This window comes from Oreochromis niloticus, linkage group LG20 (genome assembly GCF_001858045.2).
Source record: "Oreochromis niloticus isolate F11D_XX linkage group LG20, O_niloticus_UMD_NMBU, whole genome shotgun sequence".
Lineage (NCBI taxonomy): Eukaryota > Metazoa > Chordata > Actinopteri > Cichliformes > Cichlidae > Oreochromis > Oreochromis niloticus.
In genome coordinates, this window is record NC_031984.2 from 27,311,860 (window position 1) to 27,337,289 (window position 25,430).

General features: G+C 42.4%; 2 protein-coding genes across 5 annotated transcripts in view; one reads left to right on the forward strand and one right to left on the reverse strand.

Annotated features, from left to right (window-relative positions):
* arhgef19 (Rho guanine nucleotide exchange factor (GEF) 19) lies at window positions 1-18,866 on the forward strand. The gene is made up of 16 exons (XM_005459844.4): window positions 1-341; window positions 11,763-12,471; window positions 12,568-13,062; window positions 13,659-13,791; window positions 13,872-13,957; window positions 14,066-14,322; window positions 14,413-14,573; window positions 14,680-14,832; window positions 15,084-15,213; window positions 15,364-15,438; window positions 15,536-15,625; window positions 15,717-15,880; window positions 16,779-16,937; window positions 17,026-17,105; window positions 17,195-17,299; window positions 17,422-18,866. The coding sequence occupies exons 2-16, from the start codon at window positions 11,784-11,786 to the stop codon at window positions 17,574-17,576; spliced, it is 2,931 nt and encodes a 976-aa protein (XP_005459901.1). The 5' UTR covers window positions 1-341; window positions 11,763-11,783; the 3' UTR covers window positions 17,577-18,866.
* Window positions 18,523-25,430, reverse strand: part of LOC100702039 (uncharacterized) — a 12,322-nt gene continuing 5,414 nt past the window's right edge. For all 4 annotated transcript variants that reach the window (XM_019349972.2, XM_005459836.3, XM_025901698.1 and 1 more), the window contains exons 6-12: window positions 24,610-24,697; window positions 24,382-24,518; window positions 24,138-24,284; window positions 22,010-22,096; window positions 21,483-21,558; window positions 21,294-21,370; window positions 18,523-19,760 (exon numbers count right to left, since the gene is read on the reverse strand). In XM_019349972.2, coding sequence (XP_019205517.1) covers window positions 19,629-19,760; window positions 21,294-21,370; window positions 21,483-21,558; window positions 22,010-22,096; window positions 24,138-24,284; window positions 24,382-24,518; window positions 24,610-24,697 — 744 coding nt within the window. In that variant the 3' untranslated portion in view covers window positions 18,523-19,628. The remainder of the gene's footprint in view (window positions 19,761-21,293; window positions 21,371-21,482; window positions 21,559-22,009; window positions 22,097-24,137; window positions 24,285-24,381; window positions 24,519-24,609; window positions 24,698-25,430) is intronic.

The window sequence follows — 25,430 nt, forward strand, 5'->3', positions numbered from 1 at the left end:
AGGGGGAAAAGCAGAGGGAAGGGAGAGCAGAAGAGCTTAGAGAGGGGATCTGCATTGCAAGTAGCTCTGAGTGCAGCAAGCGGTGGCTGTTTTTTCTCAACCTGTTTTTGTTTTTCTGGAGAGGGGAACAAGAACACGGAGAAGAATCGAGCGGAGGAGTGCAGTTTAGAAAAGTCCAGGCTGTGTCCAAAGCTTCAGGGAGGACAAGGGAGGAGAGAAGCCGGGAGGAACACAAGGCAGCAATGGATAACAGAGTCCAGTCTGACCCTGGGATGGCCTGGATTCACACACTGCTGCTGGACCCCATTCAGCACACACATTAGGCTGCTAACGCCACTGAGGTACAGTACTAAACAAACACCAGCAATAACTCTGAAATAACAAATTAAGTCATGAAATCAACACACACATTCCATCTTCTCTCTGATATCAGACGGCTGCTGTGAGTGGAAGTTTGCCTGAGAGTGCAGGCTGTGCTTTGTGTGATACACTTGAGGAAAGTAGTGCTGTGCATCTCGTCAGGTGCATTGCATAAATATGACAGCTTATAAACTCTCAGCTGGATACAGGAAGCATAGTTTTGAGACGGGTTATCAGGGATCTGTTTGCCACGATGGTGTATTGTCTACCAACAAAAGGCGTCCATTTGAACACATTCTTTAAAGCCATGTGTGTGGTAGAATCAAGTTAATAGCTTAACCATTGTGCTGGTTTCCCCGCTTAGACAAAGTCTGCAGATAGTCAAGTTACCCAGCTCAAATTGCTTCTGATTTAATGTATTCTCTTGGAAGAAGCTGCTTCTTGCATCTGTAATGTTTCCAGCTGCTCCCTAGGCAGTGTAGACTAAGGTGAGCCTTGAATGTGATGGTTACAGTGGAGCAGTGAGTTGTTGCAGAGTGGGGCAGGTAAGTGCATGTCTGCAGTATGCTGGATGAAGGGTTGTTAAAAACTACACAGGGCTGAAACTTGGCACTTCAGCTCAAACACGCTGCTCAGTTCTCCTCCTCGTTAGGTTTTAGCATAATACTCAAAACCACCTCTGTGTTTGTGGCTCCTGGCTAAGAGCTTGTTACTAACCCTTCCCTTTTCTGGCTCGGTGTGCTTCGAAACGTGTGAGTGCTTGTATTAATTAATGCCTTCATCTGCATATGTGACACGAAGGGCTTATTCAAAAGCCCCAAACTGGCCAAATTGCTGACGCCGCTCCATCAGTGAATAAAACAGTAATGCACTGATGACATTTAATAGCTGGAAGCTGCTGTGTTTCTCTCGCTCACCCACTGAGAGAGAACACTCTGACTTGTTCTGAATGTCTTTCTACTATCATCAGCAAAAGCACGAGCCCAGGTGATGGCTGGCGTTCTGTCTGCTATCCTGATGACTAAGTGCGTTGTCATGTGAGTTGACTGCTGCCAATGATGATGACGATGACGACGACGATGATGATGTGTATGGATAGTCTGGAGATTCATATTTTGACTGGAGCACAATTAGATAGCTGTGAGCGTTTTTGTGGATTATCTGATTTACTGCGGTGTGTTTGTCTCGAATGAGCCATCTGCACATCATACGGGCAGAAAGTGTAAATCAGGACCTTGGACTGTTTTACTACACTTTATTACAGGCTGGAGATCGCCTCTTGATAATCTATCTATCTTTTTTCTCATTGGAGGGGAAGAAAGATGTCTGATGACTGATTTGTTTTTCTTTCTGACTACATTTTTTGGCCTCCCAGCAAACGACTGAAGTTCTGATTTCACTCTACACGCCTGCTGATATTACAGATTTATAACTCTGCTTGCCGCAGGAGCGCTGCCTTTCCCCAACACTTCCTCCCCCACACAACTGCATGTCTGCAGAGCACCTGCCCCATCACCTGCCACTCAGACACTGGCTGTCTGAGTGTGTGTGTGTGTGTGTGTGTGTGTGTGTGTGTGTGTGTGTGTGTGTGTGTGTGCACATGTGTGTGTGTGTGTGTGAAAAGTTTAGGAAAGCAATCCTGGATGCCACACCTCACGATCCTCCCACCTCACCTATCCCTGCTAACCTTGCGTGCAACTGCTCCCCTGTTTACCTCATGGGATTTATAGATGCTCACAAACATTGTCATAAGTGCTTCTGCTCTGGTTTCCTCACTCACCTCTTTTCCTTAAAAACTAGGCTAAGATCACTAAGCAGCACTGACTGAGAGCAACCTGTCATTTAACCATGAGTGACACTGATATTTTAAACTTACTTGGTCATGTTCCTTTTTTTTTTTGGCTTGTGGCCTAAATAGCAGCAGTGTTAACAGCCCATAATAGCAGCCTTTTGCTCCTGCTTGTGTGCAGTCGAGTTTCTTTGTTTGTCTCCTGCCTCAGCTTAGCGGTCAATTTCAGAGGAATGAGTGCGCCGAGTCATCCGGGGAATGTGGAAAAGTGTCTCCTGCGTATCATCTGGGGGTAGGGCGCCTCTCGAGTTGGACGTGAACTTGTCTTCAAAACCTGTACTCTGAAACAGGCCACCTACTGAGTTAAAAGCCTCTGCACTCAGTTAATAATGATAAGCAATGCAATGGCTTTGATTTGTGTTTGGAAACGTTTTTTTCTGAGGCAAGCAGGAGGCTCCAGCCTCGCTTTGAAAACATAAACTTTTTACTTTTTAGGCAGCAGTCCACGGGCTTTGTCAGAGGGCTTTTTGGCACATATACAAAGGTTAAAACCACCAGAATTTTGAAATCTAAACCCAGGGGCGATGTGTGCAGAGCACTGCCCTGACTGTGTTGCTGCACACCTGTCTAAGACTGTAGCCCCAGGTTATTGACTTGGCCAGTGAGACGCGGTGTGTGTTCACATTTGGGCTCATGCACGATAATGCATTCTTGGGTTTGGAAGCAGTGCCCTTCATTAAAACGTTTTCTGCACATCTGTGCTCTTCAGGAAAAAAAACATAAACCAGGTGTTACTTTCACATTCATCTGCAGCATGTCTTCTTTCCCACCTTCAAAGCCATTCACTTCTCTTTCACACCCACTAATCCGCTCGATGCTGCTCGTATTCAGAGTTTGGTTTTGAATAGTTTATAGCTTTAGGTCTCAGTTAAACACAAATCATTTCTGAATGGTCATCTCATCAGGCGTGCTCCACTTTTGCCTGATCACATTTCAGAACAACTTATTGCTTGTCCGTGCCTGTCCGCATGATAAAAGCGAGGAGCATGGGTAGGGCTCGGTGCTGAGAGATACTGTAGTTAAAAGTGCAACACAGAGCTTGTGTGCGAACACAGGAGCAGATGAATAGGAGAGATTCATCAGCAGTTCGGTGTAAAGTAGGTCAAACTCTCGAGAGCTCGTGGCAAAGGATCAGATTAGGAATCAAAGTGCTCTGATTGACGGTTGAAGAACTAACAAACTCTCCATCCTCCTGTTCAGCAGACTTACATGTAAACCATAAACTGAAAATAAACCAGTGCAGTTGCATGAATGGCAGTCAGTTATTAGAACGCTTCTGGGTGTAGTAGTAACAGGTAACAAGTTGAAAGGATGTGGTTTGTGATAGGCTGGAGCCTCCCCCAGCTACCACTGGGTGAGAGCGAGGGTACACCTACAAGGTCGCCAGTCTGACCACACAGACACAGGGAGAACATGCACACAAAGACCCGGCCAAATGGTTGTCAAACTCAGGAGCTTCTTGCTGTGAGGCAACCGCTGTACCACTGTGCCACTTGAAAACAAAATGTAAACTTTTATCAACAAACCAAATCATTTGTCAGGAACTATTTTCAGCTGCGGAGTAATCCATATTAGATATTTGAGTATTTAGAGCAGCATATGTAGGACTGAGTTTAAATTATAGTGCTTTGCTTATGTTTGTAGTAATGAATAAAGACACCCAGGAATATAAGAGTAGTGTGTTTAAAGTACTTTATAGCATGGAGGAATACGCTTTATCAGCCTCTGGATATATATCATTGGGTTTCTTGCTAATATTTTAAGGTACAGTGTAAAGTGTCCTGAACTTCTTCTGTGAATTGGTGCTCAAATAGCTAAAGAGAAAAAAATGTAGGATACTAGCAATAGCTGGTCAGGTAAGAGAGTCAGTTAAATCTAATATATATGAATATCTAAAGGCATTTATCTACTGGTTGGAGAAAAAGAGGATATTTGAAGACTTGATGATATGTATAATGGAATGTATTACTATAAAAACTACATGCTTGCTGTATTTTAACTAATCTGATTGGGTTTAACTTTTCATATCTCTGCATAACCTGCTAAAACAGCTCTCCTTTTTTTCAAATCTCATTGCATTCTGATAACCATCCTCCGTAAGAAGGTGCTCATTATGAGATTTTCTGGATTTACTACCTGTTGGATCTTTGGCTCTCCATCTACATGGTAGCTTTTGCGACTCCTGACAAAGCACCATAATTAGATCAGGTTATTTCCATAAGTTTTGTCAATAGCTCCTTTGTGTCGTTGCTATCCTGGCTGCGTGTCTCTTGTGCATCAGCTTATCTGACTGCAGTTGTCATGGTGGATGAGTGAAGCTGGGAGTGGGAGCGGGGGGCAGGAGAAAGGTTAAAGGTCCAAAAGTCTTGGCGTTTACTCGTGAGATGGTCGCCATTTTTCCAGGCTGTTAAATGAGGGTTCGCTGTTTGTTCATCCCTGCTAGCAGGAAGCCCACTGGCCGAGACAAGGTTAGAGAGGGCCTTTATACATGTCGGTTTCAATGAAAGGCCGGGAGCCCCTCTCTCTCCCGCACACACACACACACACACACACACACACACACACACACACACACAGACATTCAGGTGTACCTTTTGAGTTGTAGCTTTGTGCGATTATAAGCCGGGTTGTCAGCATGCATCTTCATAGTGTCCCAGAAGGTCATGGGTAAGTTGCCTGAGGCTTTAGGGGAGGATTAGGAGAACCCACACCATGTGTAAACATTTAGGTAACCCTCCCACTAATACCATCACTACCAACCTTCTCGGTAGCCTCCGGGGTGCTCACCTGTCTCCACTGGTGGAGGCTAGAAGAAGAAGTACGAATACCAAGAAACTAAACTGCCTGACCTAAAATTCACCCATCTGCTTTACAACTGCTGACACGTCTGATCTGACAAAAGAAATGCAGATTAGCCCGTCAACCCGGACTACTTTTTTAGCTAGAATTCAGCATAGCTTAATTTTGAAAGATTAAAATGAAACACCATGAATACCACCTGGTTTTCCACACACGTGTCTGTGTTGCACATTTGAAGCGGTGCACAAAATAAACCTGAACTAAGGTGAATTTCCATCAGTGCGGCTGAATTAATTTGACCTTAATTAATTGCATATTTTAAGAATCAGCAGGGAGTGCAACTGCACTATAGCTGCGTTATCAACTGTAAGCAATCAGAAAATACTGACAGATAAATAGCAAAACACTTTCTAATGATTTAAGCCGTCATAATCATCCATTAAACTATGGTGGCTGCACTGAAGCACAAGGTTCAATTCCAACATTAATAACAACTCCAAAGGTTGTGGTCATCATTTCAGAAGTTTCAAAGATATTTACTCATTTGCTAAACATGCCTACCTCTGTAATATTCTGTTAGATCTAAATTTTCTCGACAAGTTCCCAGCTGCCTTTAATTGTTTGTATGCCAACGCATCATAATTTGCATCAAATTAGACCTAGTTAGACATCGTTTTTGCTCTACAGCAGCTTGCAGGAGCTCATCAGAACTGCTCACGCTGTGAAATATGCTGTTGCAACAACAGAATACTGCATCAAACGGTTTATGCTTTCCATTTTGAAAGCTGTTTCACATCTGTCCCAGCGCTCAATGGAAATATTTCACAAAACAGAGAGTTGGGGAAGGTGCTTTTCCCTGACGCTGAATGATGTCACGTCTTGTCTCGGCAGACAGTGCTGTGCTCTTTAGCCTGCTGCTTGGCAATTAGTGGTCCGATGTGACCGAGCTAAACTGCGATCTCACACATACACGTGAGATGGTCGCACCACACTGCAAGGACACTCCATGTCTGTCTGACCAAACACACTGAGTACGGCCACTCGTGGAAAAAAGTGTGTCTGTGTGTGTGTTATCTTTTCATTGTGCCTGGTTATTCATATTTCTGCCATAAGGCATCTTAACGCTGCAAGGAAGGAACCTTAAAACCTTAAATTATTGTATTTTATCACTGGCGCCTGTTATAGAGCGTTGTGTGGGTTGCAGCATCATAGCAATGCAAAGTGTGCATTGGCCTGAAAGTTAGGAAAGTAAAGTGTTTATACTGGATCCTGATGATCAGGATTAGTTTATCTTAGTTTATCCATTCAGCCCGGCAGTGTTTTTGTTTTAAGTTCAGTTTAGTTTAAGCTGGATTCCACAGTGGCTTTAATCATTTATTGTTTAACATTTACTCTATAAGCAAATGCACACTATTGTAATCTTTGCATTCTTGTAAATAACCATATAAACGTGTTTTTTATTGCTACTATTTCTGTGTAGTTTTTTTAAAAGCTGCTTTTATCCCTTGACGTTGGTTGATGGACAGTCACTAAATGACAAAGTATCTTTATCTCTATTTATTGTTTTCATTGTTAGTTTTGGTCTTTTTAGTTATTATAACGTGGGGCTCATTTATGGGGGGAAGATTCAAAGCTGTTCAGAACATTTGATAGAATACAAACATGAGAGTCTGTGAAAGCAGCTGACCCGAAGTCGTGTAGACACCAGTCCCACAAACACAAATGCACCAGATCCTCATCACGCTGGTGATGAAACGCTCGATATTTTTACTTTGTTTCTGTTTGTTTGGTGACTGCAGATCATCATTTCAGCTAGTTTCCATTTTTTGTTATTTTTAAAATGACTAGATTTTTTTAAATTTCAGCAACTGAAAGTTTTTTACTAAACCTAGTTTTAGTGTTACATAACTCAGAGATTTTTGTTGGGGGGTGGTCCTCTATCTGACATATGGAAGTAACACATTTCCAAAGAGCTAAAAAATGTAAATTTTTAAGTGTTATCTATTTTGTCTTGACTAATCTTTGCCACACTTTATTTTTCCTGGTTTTTGATGTAAGACAACATTGACTTTTCTGTTTTCCGGCCAGGTAAATGGCATCAGTGAAAACTTTTTTTTTTTTTTTTTTTTTGAAGAGGCTAGATCTACTCTTATACTGTTTCTTAGTTTTATGATCCCTGAAAATAAAAATCCTTTAGTTTTTGTACTTTTGGAGACCACGAGCTCTGTCTTCCTGGGCTCAGATCAACGTTACTTCTTTCAGGCTCCGATTAATGTGCGTTCAGTTCTCTAGTGAGTATTTACAGACGCAAATGTGGAAAAGACTTAAAATAAATTACAGTGCCTGTGTTGATAGCTGGATTACTTTGGCTGTTTATTGTTGTCAGCGAGCCAGTTGGAAAAATCCCGTGGAGCCGCACCATGGCACAAGGTAACTTTTGAATCCGAGTGGGAGCTGGGAATGTGCAGAGGTTGCCGTGTTTTAATAGATCGAAGGTCAATCGCAGCGAGATAACGGCGGTAGTAAGTGCTGTGTGGGACGGGTTCGTGTTGATGTTTGAATAATATATTGATTCGTCACCAACAAGTTTGTGATAGATTTGCTTACGTGCCCATTTAAAGCAGTGCTACCTTTATACACCCTAGCATTAGTAAAATAAACAGTGTAGACATGTACATCTTCACTGTCATAAACCACAAACATCTCCAGCAATGAATCCATTTGTTTTAAACTCCCAGCAGCAAACATCAGACAAACTTTAATTATGCGATTACACAGCGTTTTGGCTCTGTCGACGTGCTGAATCAGCAACAGATTTATGCTCATATTCCTGCGCTGATCCCCATTAAAGGATTATTTTGAGACGTATCACAATTAAAAGTGCTCCTCGTTCGGCTGCTGGCATTAAATGCACGCCACAGCGCCACTCATTACCTTCTGTATGCAGACACGCTGTCTTAGAGCAGCCTAGTGAAATTACAGGGGGGGAAACACTGGCAGCAAAGTCCATAACAGTCACAAAATAACACCCTGCTGTGACAAGGGAAATTACACGTCTTTGGAATTGAAATTTTAATAGTGCATAGATATAATTGTATCAGGGCGAGGAATGCGGGGCACATGTAATCGGATGCTTTCGTGTTTTGATAAAACACAGCGGTGGGATTTATTTTCAGTTCTTTAAATCTTTCTCTTGGTCAAATGAGAAGATGAAACTAATGCGCTGCGCTGATTTATGTTACATTAACGTGCTGTTAAAGGCTTATGTGAACATTCATTCATTAGGATAGATTATTTTCCTTATTTGCTAGACAATGCACTATAAACGACAGCGGTAGAGAGGGTTTAGCTAATACTTGACATACACTACAGCAGGATTAGAGCATAACCAGCCAGTAATCACATGCAGATACCAGTAAGCTGGTGTCATTATGCAGCAGTGGTCGAGATGTGTTTATATGGCTCAGTGGCTGCACTATGTGAGTGGATCAGTATAAGCAGTTCCCACACCCTCTCAGGTGTCCTGTGCTCAGGGCGGCCTGGCCCAGGTACACAGATAAAGGCTGCCTTTGTCTGCAGCGGGGAACAGGTAACCATTTGAGCCTGCCTACCGTGTGTGTTTGTGTGTGTGTCTTTGTATGTGTGTGTGTGTGTGTAAGAAAGAAACAGAGAGATAGGATTGACTGGTCTGCCTACCTTTGCCACAAGAACAGGTGTGGCTTTTCAACGGCCTCATATTCACAGCGTACAGCACATGTGCGCTCAACAAAAAGCAAGGTAAACTGTGATTTCCAGTCCGTGATTCTCCAGGCAAACACGCAACATTGCAAACATACTCTCAGTGAAAGCATGAGTGTATGCTTTTATCCACTTAAGGGACACTAGGCGCATGCCAATTACAGGTACTCGGGTTAATGGGATACATTAATGTAAAATGTAAGCGTCTCGTAAACATTTGCAGTGTGAGAATGATGATTAAGCTCTAAATTACAAATAAAAATCCACAAATTAAAGGGTATAATTTCTGGCTACAGAGAGCCTGCACTGTGTGTGTGTGTGTGTGTGTGTGTGTGTGTGTGCTGTTGTGGAAAAATACTGATGGAAAAGTTAAAAATTAACATACAGCCCTGTATTGTCATACAGTGCTCTATTTCTGCGCTCTGTGAGTTTGCAGGAGTTTAAAGTAATAAAATGAAGCTGGATAGATTTAAAATTAAGCATGCAGGCTTACATATTTTATTCTGCAGTGCTAACAAGTTATACTGCAAGACAGCTTTTTTCATGAGCATTCAGTAGTTAGCTTTATTAAAAAAGAACAAAAAAAAAGAAGTGACTGAAAACAGTCGACAAATGTGGCACAAATGCGAGCGTGCATGTGTGGAAAACGGCGTTAGTGCTTGCAAATCTGTTTGCTACGTACAGTGTAGCCAAGTGCTTCAGCCACAAGAACATATATTAAAAAAAAACAAAAAAAAAACTTGACCTGACAAAGAAATTTATTTTTTGTTATTATTGCCAAGAAAACAGAAGAACCTGGTGTGCTGCCATCGACAGCAGTGTGATTATGCCAGAACCACATGCCTAGGATCCTGCGAGGATGTGACCTGAATATAAAAACTATTTTTTAATAATCCCTACCTCTATATCCCTCTGTGGGTTTGTGTGTGTGTCTGCCTTACTCTTTTCACTAGGTGTTTAGGCCAAAAGTTGAGGATTACCTGCCCAGGAAGCAGTGTAAGGAGAGACAGAGCTCCACTGGTGTGTGTGTATAAAGAGCCTGTCAGGAGAGCTAACTTTATGACCCGCTGCTGTGTTTCAGCAGACACTCACTGTAAATAGTCAATCACTAAAGGTGCCTGCTGGAGACAGCGGGCTGACAGGAAGTCAGAACAACAACCACACTGACAGATGAGTGTAGAGCTCAGGTGAAAGGTGAGAGTGCTGACGATCTCTTCCTCCGTCTGTCCTTCTGTTGTGGTATTCTGTCTGGAGCTGCTGTGTGTGCACGTGTGTGTGGAGATGTTAAGTACAGGGGGTGAATGCTGTGTGGAGAAAAGTCCTTTAATTAGAGCAGGAAGACACACTGCATCAGACTTAAATGTGCGTGCGTGCGTGTGTGTGTGCGCGCATGTCTGCACATGTCAGTTTCAGTGTCCTTTTTCATGCAACTGTATATGTGCCTTCATCCTGCTGCACGAGTTGTAAAATGTGAAGAAAGCGTTTTAGAAGGTCGTTCTTGTGCCACCTCCACACAGTCGCCATCCATAAATGATCTAAATGGTTTCACAAACTTCCAGAATTTGGACTGCTGCTTATTAGAACTGAAAACACTGTAACACTCGATCGATTGTTAGGAATCCTCTGGCGACACTAAGCCAGGCCGCTAACACTGAGCCGCGTCCAGCCGACCATGTTCGATTGTAAGATAAGTGGTTTGTTGCTGTAGTCGTTCTGTCCAGCAAGGTGGTTGGAGGAATTATGTTTGCTCCATGTTTTTCAGATGTTAGTGCAGAATTAAATGCTATTTTTAGGCAGTTCTAAATCCTGAATGTAGATTTTCCAAAGAAGATGAGCTTTGCCTCCAGATCTAAAAAGTGAAGCTAATGCAAAGTGTCTTCCTAATGGCCAACAGGGAGCCCCCCTCACGTCGCAAAGAGAAATCAGATTGTGTAGATGTCTATACAAAAATGACCCTACTGCTCACTTGATGTGTGACCATTTTATAATTAGGTGTATGTGTCAAACCCTAGATTCGAGTCTTATTCAGATATGGCATGGTCTTCAATTTTGATCTTTCCATTTAAATAACACAGACGATATACCAGGGTATGATTTGAGGCATGTATGTTACTGACACTGCTGTATGAGATCCACCCTGGACTCATAACAACTAGTCTTCAAAACCCAAGATGGCCACTGCAAAAAACAACAAATCTTCAAAACAGGTGTCCACATCCCATAAGTGACATCACAGTAGCAGCATCCATCCTTTCTGTACAGGCTCATTTCATCCACAGGGTAGTTTAAATCATTGTTTACTTACAAATAGTCCTGTTCTTAAACCAGCAGTGGCACCTTTACACAGCCTTCATACAGATTCATGCTTTCTTTAAGTGCAGCCAGTAACAGTAAAGGGTGTTTCTAGGTGTGATGAATGTACAGAAATGCATGCTTCACTGGTATATCCATCACACTTCTACATGTCGTCTTTCCTGCATAAAGACGACATGCGATGACCTCCTCTGTACGTTTAATGATGAGTTGTGACACCTCAGTAAAGATGTGGTGTGAGGACTGTTAGAATAGTTTCTGGGTTTTTCCGAGGGGAGCTGCATAGTCAGAGACCACCCTCATTAGCTTTGGATTTTATTCAGTAAGCTGAGTTCAGAAAAGAGCTTCAAGGGTTACAAATAAAAGGCTTTCAAGGGGTAAAAAGTTAAGTGGGATTATTTTACACATGTCATGTTCTTTTATCTGGATGTGATAATTTCCCTGTTTTTTTTATAAAGCCTTCGCATAACTTTACTTTTGCCGTTGTCTGAAAGGTTAAAGGTTGTTCTTCTTGTTTTATGTTCAGAAGTACCAGCTGACTTAAGTCATGGCGTGGAGGCTGTAACACTCTTGTAAATCCTTTTTTATCCAGTCCCTTATGAGTCAGCGTTTACCAAAGCTATTAACAAAGTTCCAATCTGCAGCTGATTTGCATTTGAATTAGAAAATAAGGATGTGTGATTTTCCCTCTCTTCTTTTCTAGCCCTCATGTGCCCGTTCAGCTATGCTCCCTGGGTATGGGTTCTCACCTTTGCCTGACTTCCAGCCTCACCTTCATGCCATTCGCTGCCCAGGAGAAACCCCCAGCATGTGGATCCCGGGCGGCTCGGCAGAGTCCCAGAGTCTGAGCGAATCCACCGAGGACAGACGCCTCATCCACATGTGTCACCACAAGCACGTTGCTGTGTGCCAGCAGGAAACGCTGGCTTTTTTTGAGCTACAGCCAACAGCGACTCACAAATTAAATGGTTTTGGCTCCTCGAGGCCGGCCATTATACCGCACGCACAGTGCACAACACACTCGCAGCCTCTGAACGGTTGCAGACAGACGCTAAACGAACAGAACGACACACGCAGCAGAGGCCGCAGGACAGACAGCGAGCTTGGAACAAATCTGAATTTGAACTCTCCCACACTCGCCGCAGGTGACGGCGAGCTTGAATGCCAAAATGGCAGCAGGACTCGTTCGCAAGAGGAAACTGAAAAGCCCCGAACGGTCACGACAGTATGTCGTCCTCTCCACGCTGCTCTCAGCCTCCCTCTGTCGTTCCCTCTGTCCTCTCTGTACACAAACAGAGACTCCTTGGAATCTCAGCTACCGTCGTCACCAGAATGTCCCGGCATTCAGGGCCCAGACTCCTGCCAGCCTCAGAGGAGAACATCACAGTGTTCCCTGAAAGAGAAATCCATCCGTGAGTGTAAACCTTTTGTTTGATTTGGCAAATTAGGTTCTAAAGCTCCTTAACATGCTTTCTCCTCATCTAATAAAGTAATTTTCTCATGCGCAGGGAGAAAGATGCAGGTTTATTCCCCAGACAGTCCGAGTGATGAATCGCTCAGCAGCCCAGTCCTGGAAGCAGACTACATCTTTCCTGGACCTTTTGCATCTTTCTTAGAGGAAGACCTCAGCGGAATATCTTCACTAGAGACCATTTCAAGTCCCTCATCCACAGACGGTGCTACGGATCTCTCAAACACCAGTCACGATGATATTTTTAATCTACCCGAAGAACCGTTGCAGATAATAGAGGACTCGATGCCATGTGTAGGGGAGGAGAGCGGCAGCATGGACACATCGATCGCCACGGGTGGAGGGAGCTCTTTGTCACGCACCCGCCAAGGCGACCAGGAACGGCGGCGCTTCTCAGCTTCAGAGATAATATCGAGGCTTCAGCTGTCGCAAAGGAAGAACTCCTTCACCTTGAAGCTGGGGAAGTCGCTCTCTGCTCGGGTAGCCTCCAGGGACAGACAGAGCTCCAGCAACCTCAACCCCAACACCGACTGTGAGTAGACAACAGTGATGGATCAATCAAAAGTTTTCCAAAACAGCTCAACGGATTATAACAGATCAGTGAGACAAATTAAAGATGACTTAATAAGATGACTACCACAGGATGCTGTTTGGGGCAGTTTATTCATTTACTTCTTCCAAAAGTTTCAATCTTTAACGCCAGTTAGAAATTTAGCATTTACTGAGCAGAGGCAAGAGTAATGACTGCAGGATTCAGCCACATTAAAAGTTCTGCTGTGCTTTAACCTCGAGGGGTGAATGTTAGTGGAACAAAGCCTAACAACTCAGGCAACAATCATAAAATCATCATCTCTAATGACTTTGCTATTGCTGCCAAACACCAAGCACAGGCTGACTGGAGAGTGTACAAGCTGACAGCGATAAATAGCTTTTCCTATGTTCTCAGGAAAGAAGCATCAGGTTAATCCTTAGTGTGAAAAGTCATGAAAAAGAAAATACAACAGTTCTTTGTCTCCTTTACTGCACGCAGTCTCTCAGAGTAGTTCTCAGTAGGTCATGTCATAAATCACAAGATTACTTTATTCTCCATAAATCTCACGTCCACCATCTGCGTTTCATTCTCCTAAGATAAGTCAAACTCAAAGCAGCGCAGCTCAGGAGGCTCCAGTGACAGCGCTCCCCAGAGTCCCGTGGGACCGGCACCTTCCTTTCCCAGTGGTGACAATGGGATGCCTTTGCAACGCTGGAGCGCCAAGCTTGGGTAAATAGCAGCAAATATAGATCCTTAAAATCTGTAACGAATAAATCAAAGATAGAGTTTCATTTCCCATCGCTTCACAGAATGCGTAAGAAATCCATAGAGGAGGACCTGAACACACATCCATCTGTTCCTAGTTCAAATCGACTGTCACGGTTTTTACCCAGCTGTAAGTTCGCTTCACTTACTGTTTTTGTTTTTTCCAAAACTGTACGATATTCCAATCTTTACAAAGTCTTACCTGTGCTTTCCTGGAACAAACTTGTTCTTTTTGCAGCAATTCTGTACCAGGAATACAGCGATGTCGCCATCAATAGAGAGATCCAGAGGCAGCAAGGGAAGGAGCCAGGCACAGAGGAGGAGGGGCTCAGGGAGGAGGGCTCCGATGGGATCCCGTCTCCATCTAATCTGTCCCCATCCAGCTCCTTTCGCTCATCGCGAGGCTCTGCTTTTGCACTGTGGCAGGATATACCTGACGTTCGAAGCAGCGGGCAGCTCGACAACTTCAGCAATGAAGAAAGAAAATTACAGGAGGTGAGTAAAATATTATGTTTCCGTCTCATTTCATGGGGGACTCTGTTTCACTCTTCCTAAAGCTGAATCGCTGCTTTTATCTAAACTCAGGCAAAGTTTGAGCTGGTGACGTCCGAGGCGTCGTACATTCGCAGCCTGACAATCGCAGTGGACCACTTCATGCTATCACCGGAGCTCGCAGAGTGCCTCGGGGCTCAGGAAAAGCAGTGGCTCTTCTCCAAGCTGCCCGAAGTCAAAGATGTCAGTGAGAGGTGAAGTAACACGCAGCTGACGTCCTTCTGTTACCCTGAGCTCGGCGTGTGCTAACATCTCCAGTATCACATCTCCTCTGAGTGTCTCCTCGCTTGTTGCCCGTAGATTTCTTCAGGATCTGGAGCACAGGCTGGAAGAAGACATTCTCCGTTTCGATGTGTGCGACATCGTCCTGGACCACTGCCCGTCTCTGCGAAGGGTTTATTTACCCTATGTCACCAACCAGGCTTACCAGGAGCAGACATACCAGCGTTTGCTGTGAGTGTAGAAACACATCAGCCGCGGGAGATGTGAGCACACATCTGCACATGTGCTTGACCGCAGTGCATAAAGTCTGATTGTTGTGTGGATGTCTGAGAGTGCTCTGGTGTATTTTCACGCCTGCATGACTTAACTTGCAGATGATTCATCTCGACTAAGAGCATGTTTTCTCAAGCTGAATTGGATGCTGGAATTTTGATGCACTTTCTCTGAAAGTCATTAAAACATTTCTCGCCTTGTCCTCTCAGGCACGAAAACCCGCGTTTCCCCGGCATCCTGGCTCGCTTGGAGGAGGACCCGATCTGCCAAAGACTTCCTCTGACCTCTTTCCTAATCCTCCCGTTTCAGAGGATCACGCGGCTTAAAATGCTGGTGGAGGTACACGCTTAAACATTCACTGCAGAATTCCAGTTGAAACCCAATCATACGGAACTGTATACGGGATAATATTTTTTTCCCCGCCAACATCACCGCACAAAAGTATTGTTTACTCCTTGGAACATCTTCAAAGCCATCTTTACTTTTCAGAATATCTTAAAGAGGACAACACCGGGTTCCCGAGATGAGGACACCGCCACGAAAGCTTTCAATGAGCTAAAAAAGGTGGTGATTATCATCTGTAATAGCCAGTTGGATGAGTACCAGTATTATCACTGGTGAGACACGACAGTAATCACCATGTTGGTATTTGTCTTCTTAGATCATCAAAGAATGTAACTCCAGTGTGCAGTCGATGAAAAGGATGGAGGAACTCATCCATCTCAACAAGAAAATCCACTTTGAGGGCAAGGTGAGGGAAGCGTTTGAAGGTTCCTCTTATTATCACATTTTTGTATTTTTTTTTTTTTCATTAAAGCGGAGCCTGCTTCCTTTCTTTGTAGATCTTTCCTCTTATCTCCCAGTCACGTTGGCTGGTAAAGCACGGCGAACTCCTGGAAGTAGACACTCAGACAATGAGCATCTCCGGATCAAAGCTCAAGTTACCCACCAAGCCAGTGTACCTCCACCTGTTCAATGACTGCCTGCTGCTGTCCAGGAGGAAGGAGTGAGTTATATTCATTGTGCACAAAAAGACAAGCTGAAATATTGCTCTAATGATGCATAACATGAAAAGTGCCAAAGATGTGGCCAGAAAAATTCATCCATTTTCAGTAAACTGCGAGCGGCACACTAGCGAGGACCCCAGTTTGGGTCATTTCCACCGGTCTGTGTCTGTGTTTACAGTCTTACCCTGGGCCATGAATTCAAGTTGCAGAGCCCCACAAATGGAGGGGGGGGGGGGTCCTGGTTGTGCTCCCGCCGCTTTCATTATTGAGAACTGGGGACTCTTTGACCGAAAACTGCTGTTTGGTCTCTTGATCTCATCAAGACTGATGACCCTTAGCATGAAAGTCGTCCCAGTTTCACATAGAAGTTTAAGGTTCCGTCAAAATGGAACAAATGCACGTGGTCATAACAGGACTTCCACAGAGCATCAAAAAGTGGTAAAAGTGCCGAGATTTGCATGAGAGGATGGTCTTAAAGGTGGTTTCCACCTAGTTTAAAGGTGTTGTTTCAGTTTGACAGTGTGGTGTTTTTCCCAGACCTTTAACCCCACGGTGAGGTGATCCGGTTACTCTGTTATGCTGTAGGCAGCATTTTGCTGCCATAATATTGGTTCAATTGTCCCTTTACAAGGAAGGATCCCTGCAAATCATTTCAAAGTTGTACTGAATGCTCCTTATGGAGGAGTGGTGGAGTTTTTCCAATATTACAGGCTACACCTGCAACAAATAGGGAAAGACTGGTGCTTCATTCCTTCTGTAGAATCCCCAAACCATTTAGAATCAAGGCCAGGTGGTGGTAGTGGTTCAACAACTTACTGAGATATACTTTTATCCATTAGTTTGTATGTACTGCTTGCTATTGATCATTATACTAAAATGATCCCTTTTCCTTTGCAGTACGTGGAAGTTTATGGTGTTTGTACACGCTAAAATCGGAGAGTTGAAAGTGAAGGATCTCAGTCAGAAGCTGCAGGGCATCTCAGGCTTCATCTTCCACCTACAGCTGTGTGAAGGCCAGCAGCTCAAACATCAGATTCTGCTCAAATCACACACCGAGTGAGTGCCATCTCTTTGTCAAAAGCTTCAGTGAGAGCTGGACAAGTTAAGTTGTTTAACCGCTCCTGTCGGCTTTGTGTTTGCCAAGGAGCGGGAAGCAGCGATGGATCACTGCCATGTTTCCGTCTGACCCGCTCGTAGACATCGAGCAAGCCAATGAAAATGATGGTCAGTGGAGATCTATCAGTGCAGAAAGAATCAAGGCAACCCTATTCACCTCCTCATTCATCTCCTCACTTCTTGCCTTTTCCTCTTAGATATATCGCAGGTTCAGTGCATCAAAAGCTACCAGGCTCAAGAGCACGATGAGTTAACACTGGAAAAAGCTGACATTCTTCACGCCAAGACAATTACAAGTGATGGTAAGAATCAGGCAGAGTCTGTTTTTTTTTACCACTCCAACCTGAACCTAAACGAACAGAACTTGGATGCATTAAACAATCAGCTGTTTATTTGGTGTCTAAGGGCTGCTGTGTTTCAACAGGCTGGGTGGAAGGCATCAGGCTGTCAGACGGGGAGCGGGGCTGGTTCCCCAAATGCTACGTGGAGGAAATCACAAGTCGCAGCGCGCGCCTCCGCAACCTCAGAGAAAATATCCGCATCAAATGTGTCACACAGAAACTGAAGGGAGAGCACTAACTCTTTTTGACTTGCAACTTGTGTTAAAGTTGCATTTTGAAGCTTGTGGATGATTGTTTTCTTTTTTAGATGGACGTGGGACCTCTGTAAAGTATGCAGCTGCTAAAACAAGCCAACATGTTTTGATTGTTATCCCCATGGTTGACATTAGCAGTTTCCTTTGGCATACTAGCTCCAGAAAGAGAGTGCAGAGCTTCTAATGCTCATTTTCCATTTGTAGTTTAGCTTTTCCACTCGTAAAACTATAAACTTCACAGAGGGGATTGATTTCTGCATGATTCGGTACCTTTTTTACAGGCTGGAAAGAATGAAGAATGTGGTTTAAATATGTGCACGTTTATCACCAGAGGTAGTAAATGTAAGCATCACTAAGCAAGTCTGTCACTGTTTTTCTGTCATGGCTCATGTGGGGCACAGTCTTACTTTGGGCTGTCTCCTGGCCTCTGTGGGGTGCTGCAGGTTCACTCTTCTAATAATCAGAAATTTGCTTGATGTGGGTGCTGCTTCTGAGATGCCTCAGGACACACCGCAGGCAGTTTTATCTTTTTCTTACATTCATATCGTCACATGATATAGGATTTTTAACCAGTGCAACAGTGCATTATTTCCATCCACACACTAAACTGACAAGAATTTGGTAAAACATGTTTTGCCACCTCTTTACTAGAGGATGATGCCTTTTTATATGGACATGATCTGCAGTACCAGTGCTGTGATGAAGTGCCTTCAGGGCGGTGTTTTAGAAATGAAACAGGTCTTAGGGTTTAATACCGGTTACACTGTATCCACGTATGTAGCCAAACCCTGATATATTGTGTGTATTCCTCTGTGCCACAGACTTCCACTTTTGTTCAGAATCCACTGGTGAAATCTCTGATTTGTCAGTTGCACCATGACTGGTTTACAACAACATAACATTGAAACGTCTACTCCTGTTTTAGTAACATCTGCATGAAGTCAAAACTGCAGCGAGCAGCTGTTGACCTATAAAACCAGGAACTGAAAAACCTACCAGTTTCACCATGTCGAGCATTTACATTAACCATCCATGTGGTAAATGTGGACGTTTAGCTTTACATGTAATCATTTAAACTTTTTTGACCCAAATTAGCAATATAATTTATTATACCATTACTCTAGAAATACTGAAAAAATACTGCTTGCATACAGTAAGCGCTAACTTGCATATAGGTCTCCATCCTTCAAAATATTTTGTGTAAAAATTCACAAATGACCAATAGCGCAGTGTGACTGAGCTGAAAGCTGTTGTTAATGAACCACTATAATTAAGATTCCAGTGTAAATTCATCCAGCGGCACATGAAATGTTTGTAACCCAGCTGATTTCCTTATCTGACTTCTTAGTTTTAATTTAAGCTGTTGCAGTTGCAGCATGTGTATTTATAGTTACTCCTCTAGCTGGTTCCTCTCTAAGGAGATTCTGATGTAAATGTGTTTTCCGATAAAATGGCTTTGTGTATAAAGAGCAAAACGTAATTTATATGAACTAAGATTTGACAAATACTATTGTGTAAATATGCTATTTGGAGTAGGTTTCATTCCCAACACCACGGTAATTACAAGCGCTGTCAGACACTGGACGTTTTCTGGATTTCTGCACATTACTGTAAATGTTTAGTCTGTGAAATAAACAGATTCTTACATTATGTTGTTTGGAATTCAATTATTTTTAAATAGTTTAATTTGAAAAGGTAAAACAACGTTACATACAGGTATTTACAGTTTATTCACCCCTATTTTTAAGTTATTTTTGAAACTCTGCAGTTTCTAAATCTAAGATTTCCTCAGCTCTGATCTGCTCTTAAACTGGGTCAAAGACTAGTTTACGCTCCAACATGAAAAACGGCTTTAAGTGCTGTGTTCTGTCCGTTCACAGTGACAAAATCAACCAAACATATCAAAAATTAGAACAAGAAGTATTCGCTGCTCTGCCTCCATGTTGTGGCACATATCAGACATATGTACAAATTATCTACATGTTTCAAATTTACGATTACAGTGACGTTTGAGGCTCTTCCTCCCGTCTGAGGAGTCAGCCGCGTCCATTGATGTGATATGGGTCGGCTGCTAGCATTGGTTCCTGGGACTCCTTCCTGTTCCTCTGCAGCTTTGGCATTAGTGGAGGTGGTGGTTGACTCACAGTAACGTGGTTGCTTCTGTCTGGCTGCAAATTAAAAAGAAAATCTTGTTTACGCAAATATGCCGCACGGTTAAAGCACCAGACGTCATGTTCTGCATGACAAGCAGTTTTTCTTGAATCTAGAAAAACAACGGACTTTAAAAAGCCTATGCTTAAGGAGTGTCCAAATAAACATTTTTTATATCTTCTGCTTTCAGAGTTGCTGAATATAGCTGCATGAATGTGCTTTTAATCTCAAACAAGTTTATACAAGTTGATTTTCATACCAAACTAAAACAAGTGGCTACCACACATAAGCCTAAACTATGCAGAAATGTGATCGGTCAGTGGTATTCATAGAAAGTTTTCTTCTAGAAAATATTTTATTATGCAGCTACTTTACAACTGCTAAGGAAACGTAGTGTTTAATGCCACAATTTTCTTGAATGGTTATGTGCTCGTGCTCTTGGCAAACCATTTAGGCCAAAAAAAACCTCTTGGTTGGTCGCTTCATTAGATATACATGTTCAACTGCTTGTTAACACAAATATCTAATCAGCAAATCTCATTTAGGCATGTGGACATGTTCAAGATGACTTGACTAAACATCAGAATGGGGAATAAAGGTGATTTAAACTGGATTCCCCATCATAACCATCTCTAGGGATTATAGAGACTGTCTTTGATGCCAAAGGCCAGGGCAGACTGGCCAGACTGCTTCAAGCATGGAAATAACCACTAATGTATGCAATGTATGCAACCAATGTATGCAGAAGACGACGGGGGTGGGGGCGACCGTGGTTCGGGGGGTTGGGAAGCTCATCTTGTAACCGGAAGGTTGCCGGTTCGATCCCTAGCTCTTTCTGTCCTGGTCATTGTGTCCTTGGGCAAGACACTTCACCCTACCGCCTACTGGTGTTGGCCAGAGGGGCCAATGGTGCGATATGGCAGCCTCACTTCAGCCTCGTGCAATATGGCAGCCTGGTTTGCCTCCACCAGTGAGTGAATGAATAGTGGAATTGTAAAGCGCTTTGAGTGTCTAGAAAAGCGCTATATAAATGCAATCCATTATTATTATTATTATTATTATTATTATTAAGACCATCTCTGAAAGCAGCAGCAGAAAACCGCAACAGGTGCCACTCGTGTCGACTAAGAAAAGAAAAACGAGGCTACATTTCACAAAGTTTTTGCCTTCTATTGTCCACAGTTGTGCAAATGTGTGATGCTATAATGTTAACATGGAACAAAATCTCTGAGGAATGTTTCCATCACCCTGTTGAATTTATGCCATGAAGAACTAGCAAAGTGTCCAGTGAATGAGTATAGAAACATTTCCTCTTGCTGGCTGATAAAGTGCTACATGGCTGTTTTTTAAATTAATTTATTTTTCACTCATTTAAATAAAAAGCACATGTTAATGTTTAAAATTAAACCTACACAAACTGGCTGCAAATGATCACCTTCCCTGTGACTCCCTCAGCTCTCCTGACCTGTTTCGCCTCTTTCACTGTTACAGCCCATACATTATTCTTTTATGGTTCATTAAACATGTATAATCATATAATCATGTCTAACCTGTTGTAACTGAAAAATCCAGTTCTGATAATCCTCCATGCAGGTACAAGAGACCTGCAGCGGCTCCACCAGTTCACCTAAATCCAAACAAAAACAGTGATTATGTGAAATGAATCACATATTTATTTTTGCCCTTCTAAACGCTGCATTTAGCTAAAAATACAAAGATACCACGTGTGTAGAGTGTACCTATCAGTTCAAACTCCAGCCGTCCAGGCAAGGCTGACCTCTCAACTGCTTTGACGCTTTGTCGGGGTAACCTGCCCTGTTAGAGATGACAGAAAAGACAAGCTGTTTTCTAGATGCTGCTTTAAAGGTTTTAACAACAGGTGAGCTGAGCTTCTGTGCTTAAACACAGATAACCTTATTAACAACATCTCCTCTCACATCATACACAGTCGAAAGTCTAAAAGCCCAGCCAGAAACTAAACATGCAGAGCAGTCTGAAGCCTGAGCATCCACTTCTCTAACAGTGTATATATAAATATGAGCGAAAATGACAAAAAGAATAGTTAGTTAGTTTTACATTCATCATTTTGGAAATAATTTTCACTAGAAAGATCCTGAATGATGAAGGCAGAAAGTTTGAACTACCATGTTGCGTACCAAAATAACAAGCAACGTGCCATAATTACTGGGACACTGGGAAGTTTTGCTGTCACAGCAGCAGAAAAGGTGTTATTATGGATTTTTCCCATAGAGTAATTTTGCAGTACCTCATATCTTATAGTCAGGCGGTTGTTGTCAACAGATAGAAGCACGATGTCTTGAGGGAAGAGAACCATCAGTCTTTCTTGGATACCCTAAAAGAACAAAGCCAGCATATCTTGGTTACTGTAGCATACATTTCCCATTGTACCGTGTTATATTTGCATTTTAAAAAATGATCACATTAATTATTTCTAGGATTTTTATCCTCTATTGTAGTTAAAAGGGCAACGTCACCTAACCTGGAGATGACTGAAAAGACTTTTTGCGCACTGAGCAGCTTTAGGGAAATTTTTGCCCATGTTCACTTTAGATAATCTGAACAAAGAACGTGCAACACTAATCTGAATCTCACTTCTGACCCATGGCAGGGACAGAGAGGTGACTTGTTGAAGATATCCTGAACTTCTCTGTCAGTAAATGCAGCTGTTTTTGCTGCTGTAAGCCTCTGTTATCTGGGGTCAGTCTCTGTTACCCGCTGTTTATGCTGCTGATAGCCACTGTTATTGGCTGTTAGTCTCTGTTATCTGGGATTAATCTATGTTAGTTGCTGTTAGCTGGTGTTAGCCTCTGCTACCTACTGTTTATGCTGCTGTTAGCCACTGTTAGTAGCTGTTAGCCTCTGTTATTTGGTGTTAGTCTCTGTTACCCGCTGTTTATGCTGCTGTTGGCCACTGTTAGTGGCTGTTAGTCTGTGTTCTCTGGGATTAATCTATGTTTGTTGCTGTTAGCTGGTGTTAGTCTCTGCTACCTACTGTTTATGCTGCTGTTAGCAGCTGTTAGCCTCTGTTATCTGCTGTTAGCTGGCTTTCGAGATACTTTCTTTGAAGTAGATCTAACATTAGGCTTGGACACTTGTGAATAAACTCTCATATGATGTGAATGAGACTGTATATCAAACTGTTTATCTGAAGAAAATGTATTTTTTTCATTTTGTTTGTTTTTAGAACACTCCACCCTAACATTAGCTGACATAATGTTAGCTTATAACCAGCTGTTGTTGTTATTGTTTAGCCGGCCCGTTGTCAGCTGTCTGGCGGGAAGGGGTCGCATGTCTAATCTGCTGAAAATAAATAATTGAGAAAATATCATTAATAATTAAGCATATTTAAGTTTTTGTGTGTTAAAATGCCCATATTTTAGTTCAAGAGATGATGCTTGATTTGATGATGTAGAGAATGACGTTTTATCCAGACGCCGGTTGCATTCTTTATGATAAAACACAGCTATGATCTGTCATATGTGGAGTCTGCATGCGCATGCCTACGAGTTTTAACATGTACTACGCAGGTGGCTGGTCTCCAGTCATACATAAAACGCAGTTATGCGGAATAGCGATGTCTATCCCAACAACTGTATTCAAGATGGTGGGGGGACTGTATTTTTAATTGGATTCATTCTAAATTTATGAGATTGCATTAAGTTGTTGGAAGATTTAATTACACACTTATCAATGTATATTTATGAGAACTCATAGCTGAAAAGAGTGAAAACTGCTACATGGTGATAGAGAACAAGGTTGCATATCCTTTTTTTAGGAGCTGAGGGGAAATATGTGCTCTTGTCAACTGCGGTTCAACTTGCATCATGTGGTAAATGTAGAAGGAAAAAGTACTGAAAATAGGGCTCTTTACACTTTTCTGAGGCCTTTAAGTCAGAAGCAAATGTCTTTCCATGCTGAAAGACAGCATGTATACATCATGTTCACTGAATTCATACAGTATATGAATGCAATTAACATGATTTCAACAAGACTTTGCAGTTGTGGTTTGTCATAAGTTAGTTGCACAATGTTAATGTCATAGTTACCCAATCCTTTTTTACTTTGAATGGGAACTCAGAACAGTCTTATTATTAATTTGCAAGCAAATCTTTTAGGTTCCCTATGATGGCGTCATCATTTCCCCAACGACTGTTTTATAATTCTAATGAAACAAGCTCATTTTTATTAGGAATAAAAAAGAAGTCAAGTTTCTATTTAATGATCTAAATGGAAATTGCCCTCATGTCTAATTTTGGTGATTTTTGTGCCTGCCAAACAGTTGATCATCTTTAGTTTAATATGTCAACACACAAAAAATGTTTTAAAAATATGTTAAAGAAAACTTTCAGAGGACGTTGGAGAGTATTTACTACCTGTCTCTGTGTGTTGATGATGTGGACAATAGATACGTAGCTCGGCTGACCCATGTGCTGTATGGGCGAGCCCTCCCATTGCCATATTGGAGCTTGTAGTAAGTATTTTTTCAGTTCTTCTCTTTTCCAGTTCTCATCACACGGTAACTAGAAGAGAAAGATGTGCACAGTGTATTTTACTGACATGTAACTACAATACTTTGGTACAGTTGTAACCAGATGCAGTGCAACAGTTAGTCAGTACTAGATAGGAGAGAGCGCAGTGGGAGGGACTCATGGGCTGCATCATGGCCTTGTATCTCCTGTCTTCTGCGTGCTGCATCCATTTCTGTAGGTCTGCCGCACTGGCACATGTGAACACCTTGGAGTCCATCACTGGACCTGGATAGAAGAGGGAACAGCATAAATCATGCTTAGTTTTTCACACTGCATTGCACGTCTTAGTGGAACTTGGTAATTTCCACTGACTCACTGCTGATTTCAAACATGTGTGGCGAATGTGACGCGTCCAAGTCCAGAGAGACGACTTGGAAGGAAAGTCCAGAAAGGGGAAGAATGCCCTGCAAGATAAAAGAAGACAAACTCAAAGAAATGAATAACATTGGCGATTAGATTCCTGTATTAAGATTACAGTGCAGAAATTGTCCGACAACAAAACCCAACGTTTACATATTAAGGACATTGATCCCTAAAATTTCCTGCAGATTTAGTGTGTTTCTACACTTTTGAAACATAATTCTCATGTTCACCCTAGAAAGTTTGGATATTTTCATCAAAAAGAAGTGAAAGGTGTGTGGGCAGGTGGCGGGCACAGTAGATCTGAATAGCTGCATTATAGAAGTTTGACAGTATATTTGGAGCTTGACCCATAGCTGGAAATAAAAACTCAAATCATTCTGTTTTCACCTTTTGCAACTTGGAAGTAAAATTCTAACTCGTCTGAATGCAGCTTGATGCAGGGTATTCTGACTAGGGTCTAAAGTTACGGTATTCTGACTAGGGTCTAAAGTTACAGTATTCAGTTTTCTGATCACAAGAGACAGTTTAATTAAGTTAATGAATTAATTTATCATTATTAATAAAGCCAATGTGTGAAAAAAGGCACATGCATGTACAACACAAGGATCTAAAGAGCCTTCCATTAGGTGACCTCAATAGTCTGGGCAGGGGTAAGGTTTCACAGTGGCTTCAGCTGTGGTAATGTCCCATACCTTTTTTCACATTTGGTTCTTCTGATGATGTAAAAGGCTAGTACTGGGTCAACGACCCCCTCATAATGAACAACCCCCACTA